This window comes from Cololabis saira, chromosome 13 (genome assembly GCF_033807715.1).
Source record: "Cololabis saira isolate AMF1-May2022 chromosome 13, fColSai1.1, whole genome shotgun sequence".
Classification (NCBI taxonomy): Eukaryota; Metazoa; Chordata; class Actinopteri; order Beloniformes; family Belonidae; genus Cololabis; species Cololabis saira.
This window is the reverse complement of record NC_084599.1, coordinates 30,780,574-30,800,620: the sequence shown is the minus strand read 5'-3', so window position 1 is coordinate 30,800,620 and position 20,047 is coordinate 30,780,574. Positions and strand designations below refer to the sequence as shown.

General features: G+C 37.7%; 1 protein-coding gene across 1 annotated transcript in view; it reads left to right on the top strand.

Moving 5' to 3' along the window:
• fam102bb (family with sequence similarity 102 member Bb) overlaps positions 1-19,905 on the top strand; it is a 30,795-nt gene extending 10,890 nt beyond the window's left edge. The window contains exons 5-11 of the mRNA XM_061738633.1: positions 302-348; positions 1,041-1,135; positions 6,144-6,245; positions 7,798-8,026; positions 12,583-12,719; positions 13,914-13,983; positions 17,217-19,905. Of these exons, the coding sequence (XP_061594617.1) occupies positions 302-348; positions 1,041-1,135; positions 6,144-6,245; positions 7,798-8,026; positions 12,583-12,719; positions 13,914-13,983; positions 17,217-17,259 (723 nt within the window). The 3' untranslated portion in view covers positions 17,260-19,905. The remainder of the gene's footprint in view (positions 1-301; positions 349-1,040; positions 1,136-6,143; positions 6,246-7,797; positions 8,027-12,582; positions 12,720-13,913; positions 13,984-17,216) is intronic.
• Positions 19,906-20,047: the final 142 nt, after the last annotated feature.

Here is a 20,047-nt window from a genome sequence, read left to right as displayed (position 1 = left end):
ACAAGCTTGGTATTTTCCTCAACAAGAAAACACATCGGAAAGTTTATTATAATCAATGTTGCCAACAACAAAAATATCTTTGTGTTTATATGGTTCGTTGGCTCGGGGACAGAAACAATTCAGTCGCTTCTTGACAATAATAGTAAAATACAGACTTTGACCTTAAAACTGCCATTCATTGTTGGTTTTTACTAAGATTCATTAAGAAAAATCATTTATTTTTGATCAACCTCAAATATGAGCTGATGGAGGTTCTGATTTCAAATAACACCATTTGAAAGATCTTTATTTGTTTTAACAGGTAATCATCAGTACGCAGCTAATGTCAGGAGATCCCTGTTTCAAAACGTAAGTTAAAGGTCCTTTTTTCACTTCCCTACAATAATGAAACTGATCGTCCGGTCTGGATTGAAGTTCTTGACTGTGCATTTTTGACAGTTTTGGTAGAATTGAATTGCTAAAGTTTTTAATCTTTAAACTGACTTCTGAGCTTTAAGACAGATTTAAAATGTCTACATGTCTTTACAACTTATGCAGAAAAATACACGGACTGACCTTTTTGAGATTGTTATTTAAAGCTCTTTTCATCTCACTGAAAATTGGTGTTATAAACAGAGGTGCATTGATTTGTTGCTCATAACATGCCCTTGTTGGGATTACTATTCCCTCAATAAGTCAATATTATGTGTGGGGAAAAACTCTGCTATTATACAAATGGCTGTAAAGTGGTTTGTTAGACTTTTGAGGGTCAAGTAGCTTTTAGGAAAACAGTCTCACATCAAAAGCAGGGACCAGTTTCAGGGTTAGGTTTGCATGCCCGTCAGTCAGAGAGAGAGAGACTATTCTTTACCAAAGTTTAAAATCCAAACAACATATTCCTCAGTAGACTGTTTATGCCTAAAGCCATCTCTTCTTTACATCAGCATTCATCTAAATACAGAGAATCTCTTGTCCTTGCATTGGTGTTTCAAACCATTTGAGTAACTGACAATTAAAATACAAGAGAGAACAAAGCCACATTGTGTGTTCTGTGTCTTTAGGCCTCCCTCCACCGCCACAGTGATCGGGATCCAGGGGGATGGAGAGAGCCTGCTGGAGGAGAGGAGAGGAGGGGACTCACAGAAAGGCTGTGCTGGTGAGACCAGTCACGCCACATCCCACTCACTAGCTCGGCTTCATCTTCTCTCTGGTTTCTCCAAACATCTGCAGGCACCAAACAAGTCAGCCTTTAGTTGTCACAACTAAAGGATGACTTGTTGGGTGCATGCAGAGAAATCCCCGGTTTTGCAGTTTTAAACTACTTCTATGTATGCGTTAGGGCTGGGCGATATGGACCAAAAGTCATATCTCGATATTTTCTAGCTGAATGGCGATACTCGATATATATCGATATTTTTTCTGTGCCATAATTGGGGTTTCCCCCAAAGCATTATAGCATAGCATCTCTGTTAGCTTCATTTTTTCTGAGGCAAACCCTTAAAAAAACTGTCAGTTTTAATACAAAGCCTCGTGCCAAATGTCACACAGGTTCCTTTATTAACAGAGGTCTGCACAATATCAAAATGTATAAAACAAATGAAATAAAAATAAACTGCCTGCATATATAGAATAAAAATGCTTCTTGAATAAAATAAAACAAATATCCCTTTCCTGCATAACAATTAAATTAAAATACACTGTGCAATTAATACAATGTAGACAGTAACAGGCAGACTTTTCCACTGAGGTTGACAGTTGTGCAAATAACAAAACATTTGTGCAAATCTCAAATAAAACATTCAAGTCAATTTGTCACAAAATAAGCTATATCAAAATCATAATTTTTTTTTTTTTTAATCAATATAAACGATATTGTCTCGTACCATATCACGTTTGAAAATATATCGATATATATTAAAATCTCGATATATCGCCCAGCCCTAGTATGCATTAAGCAATACTTAATTAGCTTTTTGCAGACATGAGATAAATAACATTCACAGTCATTAGTCTGTGAAGGTTATTGCAGTCATTCATCCGGATATCGGTCACTTAGTTATGCAGAGTCAGGGTTGGTTTTAATTTGCCACATGATCTATTGTTCAGAGAAATCAACAAAATTGTCTCTTTAAATAACAGAAGTTTAAACTTTTAAAATCCATGCCTTTGCCTGCTGTTATTAAAATCCATGTCTTTGCCTGCTGTTATTAAAATCCATGTCTTTGCCTGCTGTTATTAAAATCCATGTCTTTGCCTGCTGTTATTAAAATCCATGTCTTTGCCTGCTGTTATTTGCTGCAGCACCCAAATGTTTTGTCACAGCTGTCGAGCCAACTGGTTCTGTGTATCAAACCATCTGGTGAGTCGGGTTAATCTGTAGCGAGCTCTGTTCAGGAACCTCGGTGTGCGAGTAGACGTGCTCAATATTACTTTATCCAGATAAAGACAAATAACAAATCCAAGTAAATTAAGAATTAAATAAAAAAAGTAATTTTAGCAGTTTGTAATACTTTTAGGTCCTTTCTTCAGAAAACTGTTTTAGTACCTTAAGACAATTTGTTTACAAGTAACCATATGTTCCATTAATGTTATCAGCCTTTAAAACCCCACTTAACTCTTGCTGCTAATATCATTACTGATTGTTTTATATGGACAAATACAAGGTGTTAATTAGCTCAAATTCCGTTTCTTTGCCCCCATCCCTCCGTACATAATTTACATCTCTCTGCTTTACCCCTCTTTTCCTCTCCACCTCATTTTTTTTTTGTGTTTTTTTTTTTTTTTCTTGTTTAGTATGTGTCGTCATGTGTGAACACATTGCAATGTTGAATACTTGTTCTTCTTGGGAGCTTTGGAGAGTACAAGTGCTCTTTCATATATAATTTAAACTGGCTCTCTTTTAGATTAACTACAATCTGTTCTGACCTGTGGGCTTTCTCTTGGTTATAAATAGTTCTGCGTGCAAGGCTGTCTAGGGGGTTGTGTGTGCTGCCATATGAATAAAGTGTGTCAGTCTAATGATACTCTACCCCTGTTATCTCCATCACATCACACATCTCTTTCTGTTCATGTGCAGGTGTGTTTCATGTGCATCATCAAATCAAATGGGAAATTTGGTTGTTTTTTTGGGGAGGTCTTTATAAGCATTCATTGTAATACTTTAATGTAGGAGTGATAATCAGCTGAGACGTGCAGAAATGTCCCTGTTCTCTTCCAATTCAATATCTGGGTTAACACCTTTTGTTGTTCTTTTGTATTTTGTTTTGTTTTTTTTTAATTTTTTTTTCCTTTTCTGCTTTTACCTCAGAGGTTTTAATCCTTTAGTGCTTGGCTTTTTGGCAGTGCAGCCTAAAATAACATGAGCTTGTGTTGCTGTGATGTAAAAGCTTGAAATTTAAGGGACTCATCCATCTCCACTAATCCTGTTACTGAGATAGAACTGTATCAGGAGTTCCCCAGTCATTGTTAATATGTTTATTTTTGCCTCAGCAGAGTTGACTCACAGTGTCCACACATTAGCCAACAGCGGTAACCTGCTTATTAACTTATAGTGAATAGAAGGTCAGCATGTGGGAGGAATCAAAAGCAGTTTTCTGGTTAGTGAAGGTGTTGCCAGTTGATAAGAAAAGGCTTTGGGGAAAGCAAAAAAAGAGCAGCCAATAATACAACGCTGGTTGCATTAAAACAGAAGAGGAAACCCGGTGCAAAGTGGTCTTGTGTTAGAGCTGTATGCCTCCTTTAGCCCCAATCCCGATACACCCCCTACTTTTCTTCACTAGCCTTTGGGTGCGTCCCAATACTCCCCCTCGCCCTCGTTTTCTTCACTAACCCTAACTTTTGCGCGTTCCCGTGAAGGTAGTGGTTTCCCAATTCCTCTTTTCACCAAGGGGGAGGGGGCATAACGAGGGCTACGGGCTGAGAATAGCCCCTTCAAATCGAGGGATTTCAGATGCTGACTTGGCGAGCGAGGGGCTATGAAAATCTCCCAGAATGCTTTTGCCGTAGGCTCTGCGTCGATTTGACTCTCCGACCGAAGGCAAACAGGCAGACTCGTCTCAGAGAAATAGAGAGAAATAATCCTGTGACTCGTCAGATTTGTTTTGGATGTTTCTGATATAATAGTCTTCAGAAACCACAAAGTAATCCAGCTGTTATCTGGGTAATTTACACACTTTCAGATAAAGTTGCCGAAAATCACGCCAGAATAAAGGGATTTATGGTTCCGCGTTACACCAACACAGAGGCTACGGCGTAAGGTCTGCGTCGATGTACGCGGCGACGCGCGCCGTACCTTACGCCGTAGGCTCTGCGTCGATTTAACGCGGACCCAAACTCCGGAGCTGGCAGACAGAAATCTCTAAATTTCGGAGCAAATTTCTTAACAGGCGTAGCTACAACTGTTAGATTTCATCTATTAAACCAACATTTATCTTCCTAAATGATTTATTTCAGCCAGCGTAATTCTCAACAGAGCTGCCTCCCAGGAGAGAGTTTCTCTCCCGGGACGACGCAGCAGCTTGACCCGGCGGACACGTCTCTTCTCGGGCCGTGAGCTGAGGCTGCTCCCCGGGGGCGGCGGCTCTTCTCATCTCCGAAAACGTCGGGTCAAATTTCTTAACAGGCGTTATTTGGATAAACTGAGCCCTGGTTGCGGATCTTAAGGTTACCTTTATACCTGAAAAAATATTAAAACTTAATAAAGTGCCATATTAACAGCGCTACAGGGATGGTTAGGGATGAAAACGAGGGGGAGTAGGAGAAATGGGACAGAGACCTGGGCCAAGTGCCCTAGATCTCAAGTGCCCTAAAATCTCCCCCTTCTTTTTTAGGGGTTAGGGAAGAAAAGAAGTGCGAGTGGAGAAAAGAAGGGCAAGTGAAGGAGAATTGGGATTGGGCCTTACTTTCTTTCACTCGCCCTTCTTTTCTTCACTACCCCTGAAAAAGAAGGGACAGATTTTAGGGCACTTGAAATCTTCCCAGGGGCCTGTCCCAATACTCCCGCTACTCCTACTTTCAGCACCACCCCTAAAATCAGGAAGCTGAGAGCCAAAAGCCGTTTTAATTTCAGCTGTAGCGCTGTTAATATGCCACTTTATTAAGTTTTAATATTTTTTTCAGGCGTAAAAGTAACCGTTAAGATCCCCAACCTGGGCTCAGATTATCCAAATAACGCCTGTTAAGAAATTTGACCCGATGTTTTCGGCGATGATAAGAGGGAAGCAGCAGCAGCAGCAGCTCACAGCCGGAGTACAGACGTGATCGCGCTGCGCCGTCGTCCCGGGGGAGAAACCTGCAGCTCTGTGGAGAATTACCGCTGGCTGAAATAAATCATTTAGGAAGATAAATGTTGGTTTAATAGATGAAATCTAACAGTTGTAGCTACGCCTGTTAAGAAATTTGTTCCGAAAATTTCGAGATTTCTGCCTGCCGGCTCCAGAGCTGATTTATGGTTCCGCGTTAAATCGACGCAGAGCCTACAGCGTAGGTTACGGCGTAGGTTACGGCGCGCGTCGCAGCGTAACATCAACGCAGAGCCTACGGCGTAGGGTACGTAGCCTACGCCGTAGGCTCTGCGTTGGTGTAATGCGGAACCATAAATCCCTTTATTCTGGCGTGATCTTCGGCAAACGGGAAAACTAGTGATCATGTACATTCACTGAGTGAATATTATGAAAGTAAAATATATATTTCTCGCTAGAAATGTAATCAAAACTCATTTTTATGCAGAAACTAACTCAAAATATTGATTTTATTCACTAAAAAATAAGAAATGTCCGCCATGTTTTTTTTTTGGATTCAGTCCGCAAATGACGACGAAAAGCATTCTGGGAAGTTTTTTGGTCCCTAGGTCAGCTAGTGAGGATCGCAAAACCCTCGCACCGTAGGGACAATTCATAGCCACTACCCCCTAGGTGGAAAGAGGAATTGGGACACCACTACCCTCACGGGAACGCGCAAAATGATGAAATGTGATGAAAACGAGGGGTAGGGGGAGTATTGGGACAGGGCCTTAATGATAGGTTTGTTTGGCTGTTTCTGTTGTTTTTGTGGCAGATGTTTTAGTATAAAACAGTTCTTTACTCATATGTTGGCAAGTTTTTCTCAGTCCAACAGAGCTTTCTGAGTTTAGTCATTCGCCTGTCTGTTTTTGCTTTCTAATCCAGGAGAGAGTCGAGAAGGGAAGTGTCCTGTTGCGACGGATGAGTTGGGGGGCTGCGGCCACTCCCGAACGTCCAGCTACGCCAGCCAACAGTCCAAACTCTCAGGTAGTGGTATCCCACATTTAAAAAACTGTAAATGCATTTGCTGATTAATGTTTTTAAAATCATTCCTAAATTAAACCACAATATATTTTGCACCCCTTTAAGTCTAATGTCCATTTGGTAAAAGCAAAAGCAAATCTTTCGATGGAGGGAGGAAATAATAATTTAGCAGTGACACTTCACCAGCACAGTTCCAACTGGGGCCTTAGGTTTCCGTAACAGCCAGATCATATGGCAGTAATAAAAACCAGCAGAAGTGGATAAGATGTGCTGAGATCAGCTCTAATGGCCCTCTGATGTAGAACATAAAACTGTATTTCCTGCCACAAGCAACTCTTTACAAGATTGATTGAAATGGCACATTAGTTTGTGGGAAGTTTGCATTAGTTTGGCAGCAGTGAACGGAGGCGCTTCCTTCAACGGAGCTGCTGTCTTTGTGGTGGTCAGCTGCAGACATTAAAATAAGTTTCAACAGGGTACAAAGATTCCCTCTGCATCCTGGTAAAAGCTATGTGTCTGTAGTTAAATTATACATTTGTACTGGTTAAATTATTGATCAGTTTGAACCCCTGATTAGTATTTAAAACCATCTCATGCAGTTCTTTGCAGCCAATTGAATATTTAAAAAAATCGTGTGCAGTATTCATTAAGTTAGTTAACATCTTCAGAGGTGTCAAAAGTATTCACATTCATTACTCAGGTAGAAGTATAGATACTAGAGTTTAAAAATACTCCTGTAGAAGTTGAAGTATCAACTCAAGTTTTTTTACTCAAGTAAAAGTATAAAAGTACTGGTTTCACAACTACTTAAAGTATAAAAGTAAAAGTAATGTAAGGGGGAAAAAGCAATCAAGGACAAAAGCCATTGAAAATGAATGCATCTTAGTATAATGCAAATATATTAAAGAACCATATATGTGTACTATTGAGCATTAACATGTGTTTTAGAGAGCAGGAGATATGATGACTAGTTGCCTATAAGTATTGTAATGGTGCAAAAAGTCAAACTTCAGAGGCATGTTATCATTTATCCTAACCTTTATTGGAATGTACATCCAAGTTTAGTTGCAGGAATCTGAGGGAACGGATGTAAGAACAAAACTGGACAAGAACATCTGAAACAACCACAACCAAATTCACTCTATCCAGATGGAGCAATTTAACTGGATAGTTTTTTTTTTAAAGGCCGAAATGAAATGGAGTAACGAGGCTGTTTTTTAAAATGCAAGGAGTAAAAAGTACAGATAATTGCGTGAAAATGTAAGGAGTAAAAGTAAAAAGTCGTCTGAAAAATAATTACTCCAGTGAAGTATAGATAACCAAAATTTCTACTTAAGTAAGGTAACAAAGTATTTTTACTTCGTTACTTGACACCTCTGAATATCTTTGACAAAAAAAGTTATCCAAATGGCAAAAAGCTGTTGGTCAAAGATTCATTTTTAGAGGGAAAAGTATAGTTAACCCCAGAATGTCAAATCCACCCCAAGATTGAGGCTGATTGATATATTGAGTTCTTCTACTGTATGGTTATAACATGACTGCCCATGTCTGTTAGGCTACAGCACAGGTCATTCACGCTCTTCAAGCATGTCAGAGTTCAGTCACCGGAGGAATCATTCAGTGGGCAGCGCCTCCACCGGCATCGGAAGTATACCAGAACCCAGCGAAGACCGTGAGTCCAGACCGTGTCCAGCTCTGCCAGAACACCCCGTCTCCTCAGCGACCAGCACCAACCCGCCGGGCACGCCGGTGCGGAGCGCCTCATCCTGTGAACGACTGAACAGGCAGGTCTCTGGGGAGTTTTGCAAGTTAGCGGGGCACGGAGAGTTAATGAAATTATTTTATTCATGCTACCAAAATTAGGGCTGGGGATCGATTCAAATGTCAAGAATCTATTTGATTCTGATTCTTAAGATTCAGAATCGATTATCAAGATTTGATTCGATCCGATTCGATTCAATCCGATATTGATTTGGGTTAATGTTATTAAAACTTTTTTTTGAGCTGTTGCATGAATTATATGACTGTAGTTATGCAAAATATTACTACTAGTATTATATTGAGATTAAACAGCAAGTATTGCAGCTAATGATGCTGTAAGGACCAATCAGCTCCCAGAATGCAGATAGAACTGCTTTCAGAAACATCGTGGGTCAGAATTACCAAACAGATCCAGGGAGGAAACAGAGACGGATGAAATCGGTTTTATTTTTTCCCACATTCCGTTTTTATTTGTTCCATTTTCGGTCTATTTTGGTTTTTAATTTTTGAGCATTTTGTTTTTAGCATTTTTTGCAAATGTGACCCCAAGACAGTATATAAAGTAATGAAATATAGACAATTTATGCAATTATAACCTAAGACTTTAATCTTTTCATACCTTTAAACATATCTAAAGGCAAAAACATGGCACCAGTTATTCTCGTGTCCAACAAAACATTCCTTTTTTGGGGATAAACAAAAAAATAACCAAAAGTTGTAATGTAATGATGAAAAAAAAAAAAATACATAAATAAATAAAAAAATAAATACATTAAAATAAATCGATCCTTAGACATATGCATCGATTTTTAGGAATTGATATGAGAATTGATTTAGAATTGTGAAATCAATTTTTTCAACACAGGCCTAACCAAAATACTGTCCTTTTTTCAGAGGAGAAATACGTATAAAACATGGTATCTTCTGAAGATGAGCACAAATAAGAGTATCAGTGTACTTTGGGGAAGCTGACAGGTTAGTGATCTAATCACGACTTGTGAAGCATCTCAGGAAGCAGCTGCTCAAACCAATGATGCAGATCAACGGAAGCAGATTTTATGCAACATCATTAGGAGGTCTTTATCTTTTAAGACAAGTTTCACTGTGCTTGTGGGATCTTAAAAGTGTTAAGGTTAAGCTGCATCCTTGTACTTGTCCAACTGCTTTTAAAACCAGTTAAACACTTCACTGGTCATGCAGCTTCTTCTTTTTTTTTTTTTTTTTTTTTACATCACACCAAAACACATTTTACTTTATTCACCTCATAATTTTAAAGTGTTTTCTAATCAAATCAGGATTTCCAGAAACGTTCTCAGTTGTGTTATTCCCAAATGAAAATCCCTCTTATATATCAATATGTAAATATAAACGCACCAGTGACAGCAATTCTGAATTGCCACTCATAGCTGAGAAACTTCAAAAAGGCTAAACAGGAAGTTTTGTCAATAAAGGCGTAGTCAGGGTGACAGCCACTTGTAAATCTTCAGGGTGCCATTTTAAAACTTTGTGAAACACCTGTGAGAATGTAACCAATATTTAATCTATTGTGTAGTAATATTTGGGGAAACCAGTCATTTTCTTTCTCATTTTGTTATTTTATTAGTAAGTTTAGTTTGGTTTATTTCGGTCATGACATCATAAAAAAAAAGAATGAAAATGACAAGAAAACAAATACACTGTTCAAAGAAAACATTACAAAAAAGTTTCCAATATACAAATAACATCTAGACCGAAATGAGAGAGATGTATTTTTCTCTAGTGTTTGTATCCCGGAGTCAGTTTCATAAAACTAGATAAAATGCCACTTGATGGGTCCGTGCAGTAAAATGTCAAATTTAAAAAAAAAATGTCAAAATGTGTTTTTTATTTATTTTTGCCTTACAGTTACAATAGTTGGCTGACCTTCCTCCCATCCCTCCCTCTGCTTTGTTTATAGAAAAGCAGAAAGAAAAGTATATACTGATTTCCTGCCTCTGAGGTTGAAGATAAAGATGGGGAGGCTGGAACATACTAGTGCTCTACAAATTTAAACCAATTACTGAATGAGATGCCGCTCCAGGCAGAGCAACAGTGTTATGACGTCTGTTTGTTTTTAAGAGTGACTTCAGACACCAACATGTGTGCTCTCACACACAAAAAAGGTTGTGTTTTCCATTGCCTCTCCCCTATCAGACATCTCCCCATTTAACTAGTTTCACTCGTTTTCCTCACATTGCAGTTTCCTGTTAGTTATTTCTGTCCTTATGAAAACATGGCTTACACCACCACTGGCTAACAATGCAGCCTCATTTACAGCTCAAAGTCAACTGATTTAAACCAACCTGATGCATAGTTACATGAAGCAAAATGTTAAGTGTTTATTCTACAAATTTACTAGTGCCACATCATGGAAACCCACCTCTAGGTCGCCACTAACTCAGCCAGTGAGGACCAAGGATCCACCATCTTGGGATGTATTCACACTAGCAAAGTCTTCCATCACAAATTGGCTCATCCTTCTGATTTGCTTACCGACACGAGCTCACAGTACTCTCGTCTTATTGTGCTTCAGCGTAACTGGTCCCTGTACATACATCATCACATTGTTACGTTAAACACAGTTTACTGAAAACACGAACAGCACAGAATGTGATGGCAACACTATTGACTTTTTTGAGTTTAACTGGACGACGACAGTCCTCCGACATCTTTTGAATTTCTGGATTACCCCCTATGTTGTCAGCAGTACTCGAGTTGTAAAAAAAAATCAGGGGGGATGGTGGATTTTATCATATGGGGACAGATAATTGTGCTGATTACAAATAATATAATATATTACAAATAATAGCACTGACCAAAACACCTGCAGGAATGACATAGCAGCAGTTAAATGTAGCCTTCTGTAAGCTTTAAATATCCACTGGGCTTACATCAAATACATCAAAACACAAAAATAAAAAACAGTTTTCTGAACTTATCAATATGATTCTGTCCTTCACAGGATAAGTAAAATGGATCACTGCAAAAACTCAAAATCTTAACAAGAATATTTGTCTTATTTCTAGTTAAAATGTCTCATTTTAGTAAAAAAAATCTCATTACACTTAAAACAAGACTCATCACTGGAAAAAACAACAATTTTCACCTGTTTCAAGTAGATTTTCACTTGAAATAAGTAGAAAAATCTGCCAGTGGAACAAGATTTTTTTGCTTGTAATAAGAAGATAAATCTTGTCCCACTGGCAGATTTTCCTACTTATTTCAGGTGAAAATGTACTTGAAACAGGTCAAAATTGTCAAATAAGTTATTTTTCTGGTGTTATTTTCTGGTGATGACTCTAAATGTTGAAATAGCAGTAAAACCACATTCATTGATGAAATGACATAGGGGATGGAAAGGGGGGATGGCAGTTTTACAGGGGGGATGATTTTGACCGTTTTTATTTCAGGGGGGATGCCATCCCCCCTCATCCCCCCTCAACTACGGTACTGGTTGTCGGATTGTATTGTATTGTAATGTATTTATTTCAAAACAGGGACAGTGCACAATAAGACATTCATCTTGTAGAAGAGAATATGCATGTGTGCGAGGTTGTAGCAGCTTGCTATTTTTGACCTGTAGTCCCTGGGCAGGTTGATGGAATAGTACAGACAAATTAGTATAGAAAAGGGAAAAATAAGTAAAAGAGCAGAACAAAGCAAAGAGACAATAGATAAATAGAAACATGGAAGCAGATTCAACAGAGCATGGGATCTGTCAGATGTTGGCACCTAAGATTTAAAGCTAGGCTGCCCCCCCAACACCCCCAGATGAGTGTCACATCTACATATCTTGATTGTGTTGTGCTCCTTCACATTCATGTGTAACTGTACCAGACCCAAGATTAGTCCACCTTTTCTAATTGTACCACATTTGAGCACAGAACAAAGTAATTGATTGTATCTTAATAATTTTTCTTTTAGGTTGACTATTTTTACACCAGTCCAGGGACAGCAGATGCAAAATAGCCTTTTTGGCTAATTCTGGCACATTTTACATTTGTTTAAATGTGTTATTAATGTGCATTGTCCCTGTTATCTAAACCTTTAAATAAATAAATAATCTCACTAGTTAAATAAAATAGACTTTAGGGGTCCAATCAGGCTTGGGCAGATTGCCGAGTGTGAGTGCAACCTTGCAGTGTCCGCTCAAATGGCCTCGGGCAGCAGCAGAACAGCAGCAGAACAGCAGAGCTCTAGCGCTCCAGTATCCATGTATCAAGACAGTTTACAACAACACATCACTAGTTACAGATGTAAAATCAAAGAGATTTGAAACCTTAAATTGGACTTTGGCTCTCATCTCTGATGTACAGGATGAATAAAATACAAGTTGTTTTAAGAGCTGGGTGACTCATTCAAATATGAGTGCATTGTTTGCAGTATGGGAAAAATAAAGCTGAATCATTTTCCGTGTGGGCAAAACCAGAGCAGCAGTGAGCAGCGAGTGTGTGGATGCTACCCAGCGGCCGATCACATCCCCACTTGGCACAAGATGAAATGCAGGAAGCAGAAAGCATGTTTTGCTGAATGCAAAATGACTCCAGCCTCTTCCCCTCAGACACCCTGTGAAACAAGACTCCATGGAGTCTCAGCTGAAGAGGATGGATGACACGAGGGTGGATGCTGACGACGTTGTGGAAAAGATTCTACAGAGTCAAGACTTCACACCCAGTCTGCTGGACTCCAGTACTGAAGGTTGAAAACATACTTTTCATGACTGTTGTTTTTCTCAGGCAGATTTTCCCTGTTTCATATCGTTTCTTGTAGGAATGGGCGATATTTTACCGTTCACGATAAACCGTCAAAAAAATTCCTCACAATAAGAATTTGTCATGTCGCGGTAAAAACGATAAATTCCCGTTGATGATGTTTTCGTGTAAAGCTGATTTTTGGAAGGAAGGAAGGAAGGAAGGAAGGAAGGAAGGAAGGAAGGAAGGAAGGAAGGAAGGAAGGAAGGAAGGAAGGAAGGAAGGAAGGAAGGAAGGAAGGAGAGAGCAGGAGGAAAGAAGGAAGGAAGGAAGGAAAGGGGAGAAGGAAGGAAGGAAGGAAGGAAGGAGTGAGTAAGGGAAGTAAGGAAGGAAGGAAGGAGAGAGCAGGAGGAAGGAAGGAAGGAAGGAAGGAAGGAAGGAAGGAAGGAAGGAAGGAAGGAAGGAAGGAAGGAAGGAAGGAAGGAAGGAAGGAAGGAAGGAAGGAAGGAAGGAAGGAAGGAAGGAAGGAAGGAAGGAAGGAAGGAAGGAAGGAAGGAAGGAAGGAAGGAAGGAAGGAAGGAAGGAAGGAAGGAAGGAAGGAAGGAAGGAAGGAAGGAAGGAAGGAAGGAAGGAAGGAAGGAAAGATAAATTCCCGTTGATGACAAACATGGCGGATCTGAGAGCGAGATAGATTTATAGTTAAAAGTTGCAGTTGAGTTGGTATTTTTTTTATCGTCATTTTTATCGTTATCGGGATAAATGCCAGAAATAATCGTGATACATTTTTTAGTCCATACCGCCCATACCTAATTTCTTGAGGTAATAACATTTCTGACAAAAAAAAAAGGCAACCATATCCAGAAACAGAACTGGTTGTAATAGTAAGCTCTGACATTGCATTTAAAAATCAAGGGAAATGCCAGCCTTATTCAGGATTAGTACAGTTTTCTGCCAAGAGCACAGTGAGTTTGCAGAACAGAATTATTAAGATGATGCTATTGTTATCACACGAGACTGTGTGTATTTAAGGAGGGCATTGTGTTTCTTTCCAAGGTCTCAACAAGCTCAAAAGAGAAGCTGTCAATAGATGATTATTTTTAGATTGCCTAGCAACTGGCTGCTCCTCATGACAAGAATTATACAGAAGGCTGCGAGCACATTGTGTACTGACTCCATTTTTCTCAAACTCTGTCTACTTCAGAAGAAGGCTTGCGTCTCTTTGTCGGGCCTGGAGGAAGTACAGCTCTTGGAAGTCATCACCTTCCAACCAGGTAAGTGTCAAACCTTGTACCATTTATATACACACACACATGCATATTTATACCAGTAAAGACTCTGGAACTGCCTTAAAATCAATTTTAATTACCATTTCATAATAAAACAACTTTCAATGATTTGATTTTAATCCCTAAAGAAGGATTGTGTGGGATTTTGTGATCTAGCTTGCAAAGTTGCAGATTGCAACCAACTAAACACCCCTCTCTTCACTTCCCACTTCTAAAACTACAGGGCTGTCTCAGAAAATTAGAATATTGTGATAAAGTTCTTTATTTTCTGTAATGCAATTTAAAAAAAAAAAAAAAAAAAAGTCATATATTCTGGATTCATTACAAATCAACTGAAATATTGCAAGCCTTTTATTATTTTAATATTGCTGATTATGACTTACAGTTTAAGATTAAGATTCCCAGAATATTCACATTTTTTGAGATAGGATATTTGAGTTTTCTTAAGCTGTAAGCCATGATCAGCAATATTAAAATAATAAAAGGCTTGCAATATTTCAGTTGATTTGTAATGAATCCAGAATGTATGACATTTTTGTTTTTGTAATTGCATTACAGAAAATCACAATATTCTAATTTTCTGAGACAGTCCTGTATAACAGGCATCTCAAAATTTAAGAGGTTTCTCCCAGGAGTCACTTCATTTATTACTACGGCATGTCTTCAACCCTTTTTTGTCAAAGTGGAATGATTTAGTAATCATGTCCACCAGTATGGTTTGGGAGCACAATTTATAAAACAGCAAGGGATTGAGGTGTATGTCTGTGTGCAAGTGTGCCCGCATAATGGGCGTCTGCATCGTGTGCTTGTCATGAGCGTGACTGCTGACTGAGGACGAAAGAATGCAGGTTGTCATGTTCTTGTGTTTGGTTAGTCTGTTGCTTGTTGTCACCCTCACCTCATTTGCCTCAAACAATTGGTTCATTTTACAAGGGAAAAGTTCATTGACTGGCTCTGACTGCCCTGTGATATGACAGTCCCTGCTTTAAGATAGATGTGGAGTCAGCCGGGAAAAAATGAAAAAAAATTCAGTTTAAAAAAAGGTAAAGTTAAACCTGCTGTACTCTACTGCCCTTATTTTTTTATTTATTTTATTTTTTTTAACAGCTTGTGCTTTTTATTATTTTACTTCTTTTCTTATTCTTATCTATTTGTTATTATGTCTTGCTGCTTTTAATGTCAATGTAAAGCACTTTGAATTACCTTGTGTTGAATTGTGCTATATAAATAAATTTGCCTTGCCTTGCCTTGCCTAAAGACATTGCCAAGAAGTTAATATAATTTATGTACCATCCACACATGGACCATCATTTGCAGAAAAAAAAAACTAGTTTGCTGACTCATCCATGAGGTTTGGTCACTTAACTAAATGATTTATATTCAAATAATTTAACAATAATGCAGTTAATATGGACAAATTTACAGATCAAACACCCCAAAAGCCAAACACCCATATTAAGATACAAAAATTTTTAAATAAAGATAAAAATAAAAAGTGCAGTGCCATAAAAAAATGAATTATATGGATAGAAAAAGTGTTGTGTAATATTGCACAAAGTTATTGCACTTACAAGTTTACGATAAGATAAGATAATCCTTTAATAGTCCCACAGAGGGGAAATTTGCAATTTACAGCAATTTAGGGACGAGGTGCACATTAATTAATTAATTAATGCAACATTAATTGCTTTATAATTAACTGCTTTATAAATCTTTTAAAACGATGTTCAGTCAGACATACATTGGTCATCACCTGATGTTCTTGAGTCAGAAGTGATTGAGGAAGCCAGTGTCCACACGATATTTGTCATTCACATCACATGGGACAGTAAACTACACAACATCAGATTGACAACCGTATCAATCCAAGCACAAACCCTTGTGGAACCCACAAACTAGCCTGTATTGGTAAACTCCTCTTTCACATGAATAATCTGGAATCCATCCGTTAAATCTGATCAGTCCGGTCTATTGTGGGTCCTTTAATGCTAGTAACACAGTCAAGCTCTTGTAACAGTTTTATATATTTCTCCAAGTCTCCTTGAATGTTTGCAGCTGTGGATTGAAGCAATGCGGCCACTTTCTTTGATCTTCATTTTCAGAACGACAACATTGTTAATGTTTCATGGATTACGACACAATGCCACAAGTTATTTTTTTATTTGGTTACATCATTTTGAGTAACACCAACTACAATCACATTTCTGCTCAGATGCTGTGTTATCAATTAATGTAAATTCAAAAATGAATGTTTAGCTAATAAACATTCTATACTTTAATAAAACCATGGTGAATAGGAAAAATGTAAATTATTGATGAGTAATCTGACAGAATAAAAATCTGTTTTCTCTTGTTCATTTGGCTCAGATTGTATTTGGAAAATGTGTTGCTTGAGCAAATATTAGGTAAAAACATGGCGCTGGAAAGTCTGATCAGCGCTGTTTTTCAGAATGTGATCTATTGGATTTTCTGAACAGCTGATCAGACCCCAGGTGAACCCGCCACTGCTGTGTCTGCTTCTCCAGTTCTTTCAATATGACCTACGTTACCAGGTCTGATGTAGTCAGATTGCTTCGTGGAAATTTAAATAAGTGCCAGGTTTAAAAAAATGTAAACATTATTCTACACCAATGAAAGCATCTATCTTGATATATATTCAATTTCCTCCTATAAATCACCTCAAATCCTACACACTGACATTAAGTACATTGCAACCCATGTTATTACTTTATTTATTTCCAAGGGTTTTATTGTTAAAGTCTCAATTTGTCAATAAGCACATTTACAATATTACTATTTTATTTATTATTTATTGGATCCCCATTAGTCCTCATAAATATGAAGACTATTCTTCCTGGGGTCCACATTAAATCAAACAATTAATCAACAATACAGCATTTATACAAAGAATTACATGGATCAATTAACCTGAAAATATTAACATAAATTTTCAGTGCATATGAACATTAAATAATACTAATAATAATAATAATATGAACATTGAATAATACAATGCAAATTAATGAAAATTACAGAGTAGAATGTAATGTACCGAGTACAATGTAAATTAATAAGTAACCTGATTGATAGAAATATTAACATGAATGTCATTGACTCTGCTTTGTCCAGTGCAAGAAGAAAATACCCCCGTTTCCAAGACATAATGTGCAGTGTGACTCATTACGTATGATTAATTTTGTCTCCTTATGTCTTCTCAGGGTCGGTGCTGGAGCTTACGAGCAGGTGGTGATAAAGCGTTAGACCTGCAGCCTCTCAGCCATGGACTGACAGTAATTGCGTCTAAAACTAAAAAGAAACAAGTCTGTTTCCACCTCTGCCTGCATTCCTACAGCACACACAGTAACTGATGCACAGTGTGTCAATTCAGATCGCGCTGAACCGTTAACATGACAATAGTGCTCTCGTGTTCACGTCTGCTTACACAGCACTGTGGCTGCACTGACATTTATCAGAACAAAAATGTAAACAGATTTTGTCTATGTTCAGACATGCCGCTGCAGACCACACAAAAAAAGGAAAGATTAAATCAGATCATACCAAAATTTATCAAGATGCATTAAGTTTGGCTTTCTGAGCCCAAACAGTCTGCTCTGTCTGGGTGCAGAAAAACTATGAAAACTCCACCCGGATAAACATTTTTACAGAATCTGGGTTCACAAAATTAACTTCTCTGTAGATGGCAGATGGATAAGATCTTAGTAGGAATAAAAAATAAATAAAAAACAACCAATACTGTTAAGTGCTTAATACATTCCTTGGTCTGTGTTTGTTTCGGACTTCCTTTTCAAACAGGATGTTCCATTTAAAATTCTCCCGTTAGCTGCTAAAAAGATTATGTTGGTACTCAGATGGTGTTTTTAAAAAGTGAGACCATTTTACTACACAGAGCTGTTAATATGGACTGTGAGTTCTTTTGTATGTTCTTTTGCTTTTCCTCTTATTTTCAATGTACTTGACATTTGCCTTACCATATAAACAAATGTAATGCTGAAGAAATGTACGATTTCGGTTAAAACAGCTAATATTTAGTTTCAGGAAAAAGGAAAATGAAGCAAAATGACGATCCAACCACAGTAACTACATTCTATTTTGTACACTACCAGACAACAGGAAATCTACACTGGTGAAACCACAACTAGTCTAACCTGTTTTGCCTTAATTGGTATCTTCCATCACATCCTGTCACATTTCTTAATTAGACAGTAGCCAAATCCATTCAGGACATGCAAGAATAAGTAGCTATAACCTCTCTAGTCTGTATTTGTTTTAGGGTGATTTACTTTTGTTGTAAATCCCTGCTTTGTTTTTAATAGAGCAATATATTCCAAACAGGTGGGCGATATGTTGATTAATTTTGACATTGTAGGGCAATGTCAAAATGAATTTACACTCTAAAAGGATGTATACCTGTTGTGTGTCTATGCTTTTCACCTGTTTTTCATTCACTGAGAGCTAGCTTGCTGATTGGGGAGCCTTACATCAGTAAGAAGACGCATCAAAAGTTTGACTTATCTGCATCTGATCCATAATCTGCAGCTTGTTTGCATTATGACAGGAAAGATTGAGTACTAGTAAAGTGGTCTGCTCCCAAGAAATGATTCAACAGAACTATTATTTATCAAGGTCCATTATGATATACCAGTAGTTTATGTGTATTTGTTGTAGCTTCAAGTCAAAGGGTTGGAACTAAGGGCTGCCCTTCATTATCTCAAGCATCCAGATAGATTTATGCATATTGCAACTAATAAATAAGCTGAGTTTTTAAATCCTCAAACACACTCCTAATGAACATTTCTAGCCTTTTAGGAGGGTGTATTGGAACAAATTGCTGAGGTACGCAGCACATTATTACCTGGTGGCCTGTGAGGATAACATTTAGAGAGAACTTCAGGCATTTTTTCTAACTAGTAAAAACAGACTAAATGGCATCTTTACTCATCTGTTAAAGGTCGACATTAAGGATAGGAAAACTGCATCATCCAGAAACTATAAACATCTTACATCAGTATCTGCACAAGTGAGTTTGTGGTGTTTTAACTATACGTCAGTGTTCTCCGTTTTATGTTGGCATTTTCTGCATGATTATGATGTCCATCTAATGGTAATGGCTTTGGCAAATTTCCTCTTCATATTCTTAATGTGTTTTGTTTGGGGTTTGGTTTTTTTGTCTTTTTTTTTCCTTTCTCTTAATTTGACATGGTTCCATCTCTTAACCTCTTTTCCATGTCATAAGAACAATTTCTGGTACTTCTCATTAAAAGCAGAAATCTGCACATGTCAATGTAAAAAGTTACTCAGTGCTTTCAATATGTTTGTCTCTTTTTTTTTTTATGTATTGTTTTGGAAATTGTCTGTTCAAAAAATATTTGGGTTTCTTTAATATTTCATTGCTGATGTGCCATATTTTTGATAAACATGCTATTGTCTGAGGAAAAGTGTCTTTGCACAACAGTTTGGAATTAATTGTATGATTCTTTTGGGGGGAATTTTATTTTTTTTTTGGCTTCCAAATGTCTAAATCAGTATTTGTGTGTGTGTCTGTGTGTGAATGTGTGGGGGGGTGGAGTCTTTTGGAATGAAAATCACTTGTTTTACCTGTGTGACACAGGTATGTTCATCTTGGTATCTAACATGTTGTTACAAACATGGTTGCTTTTTTTCTCTTCTGTGAAGCTGTCGTCTATATAAAACTGTATTCTCTTGTAAAGTGATGTTCTGTGCTGTTCTGACACTGTCAAGTGTTCTCTGTTACAGACGTGTTCTTTTGACCAATATTTGCTTCCCTAACAAATGTACTGGATACATAAAATGTCTACCTGGCACTGTTTAATAAAACTGTTTAAAATACCTCTTTTTTTAAGTGTCCATAATGTGCAAAAATAAAAATTCTGACATTTTCTCTGATGTAGAGGTTTATTGTACCATTTACATGTAAACTGTTTAAGTCATCTTTGTTCTGTGCTCTCATATTTTAGGAGCCAGTGTTCAATTTTTCTTCAGAAAATTGTCCAACATAAGCAGCACATGC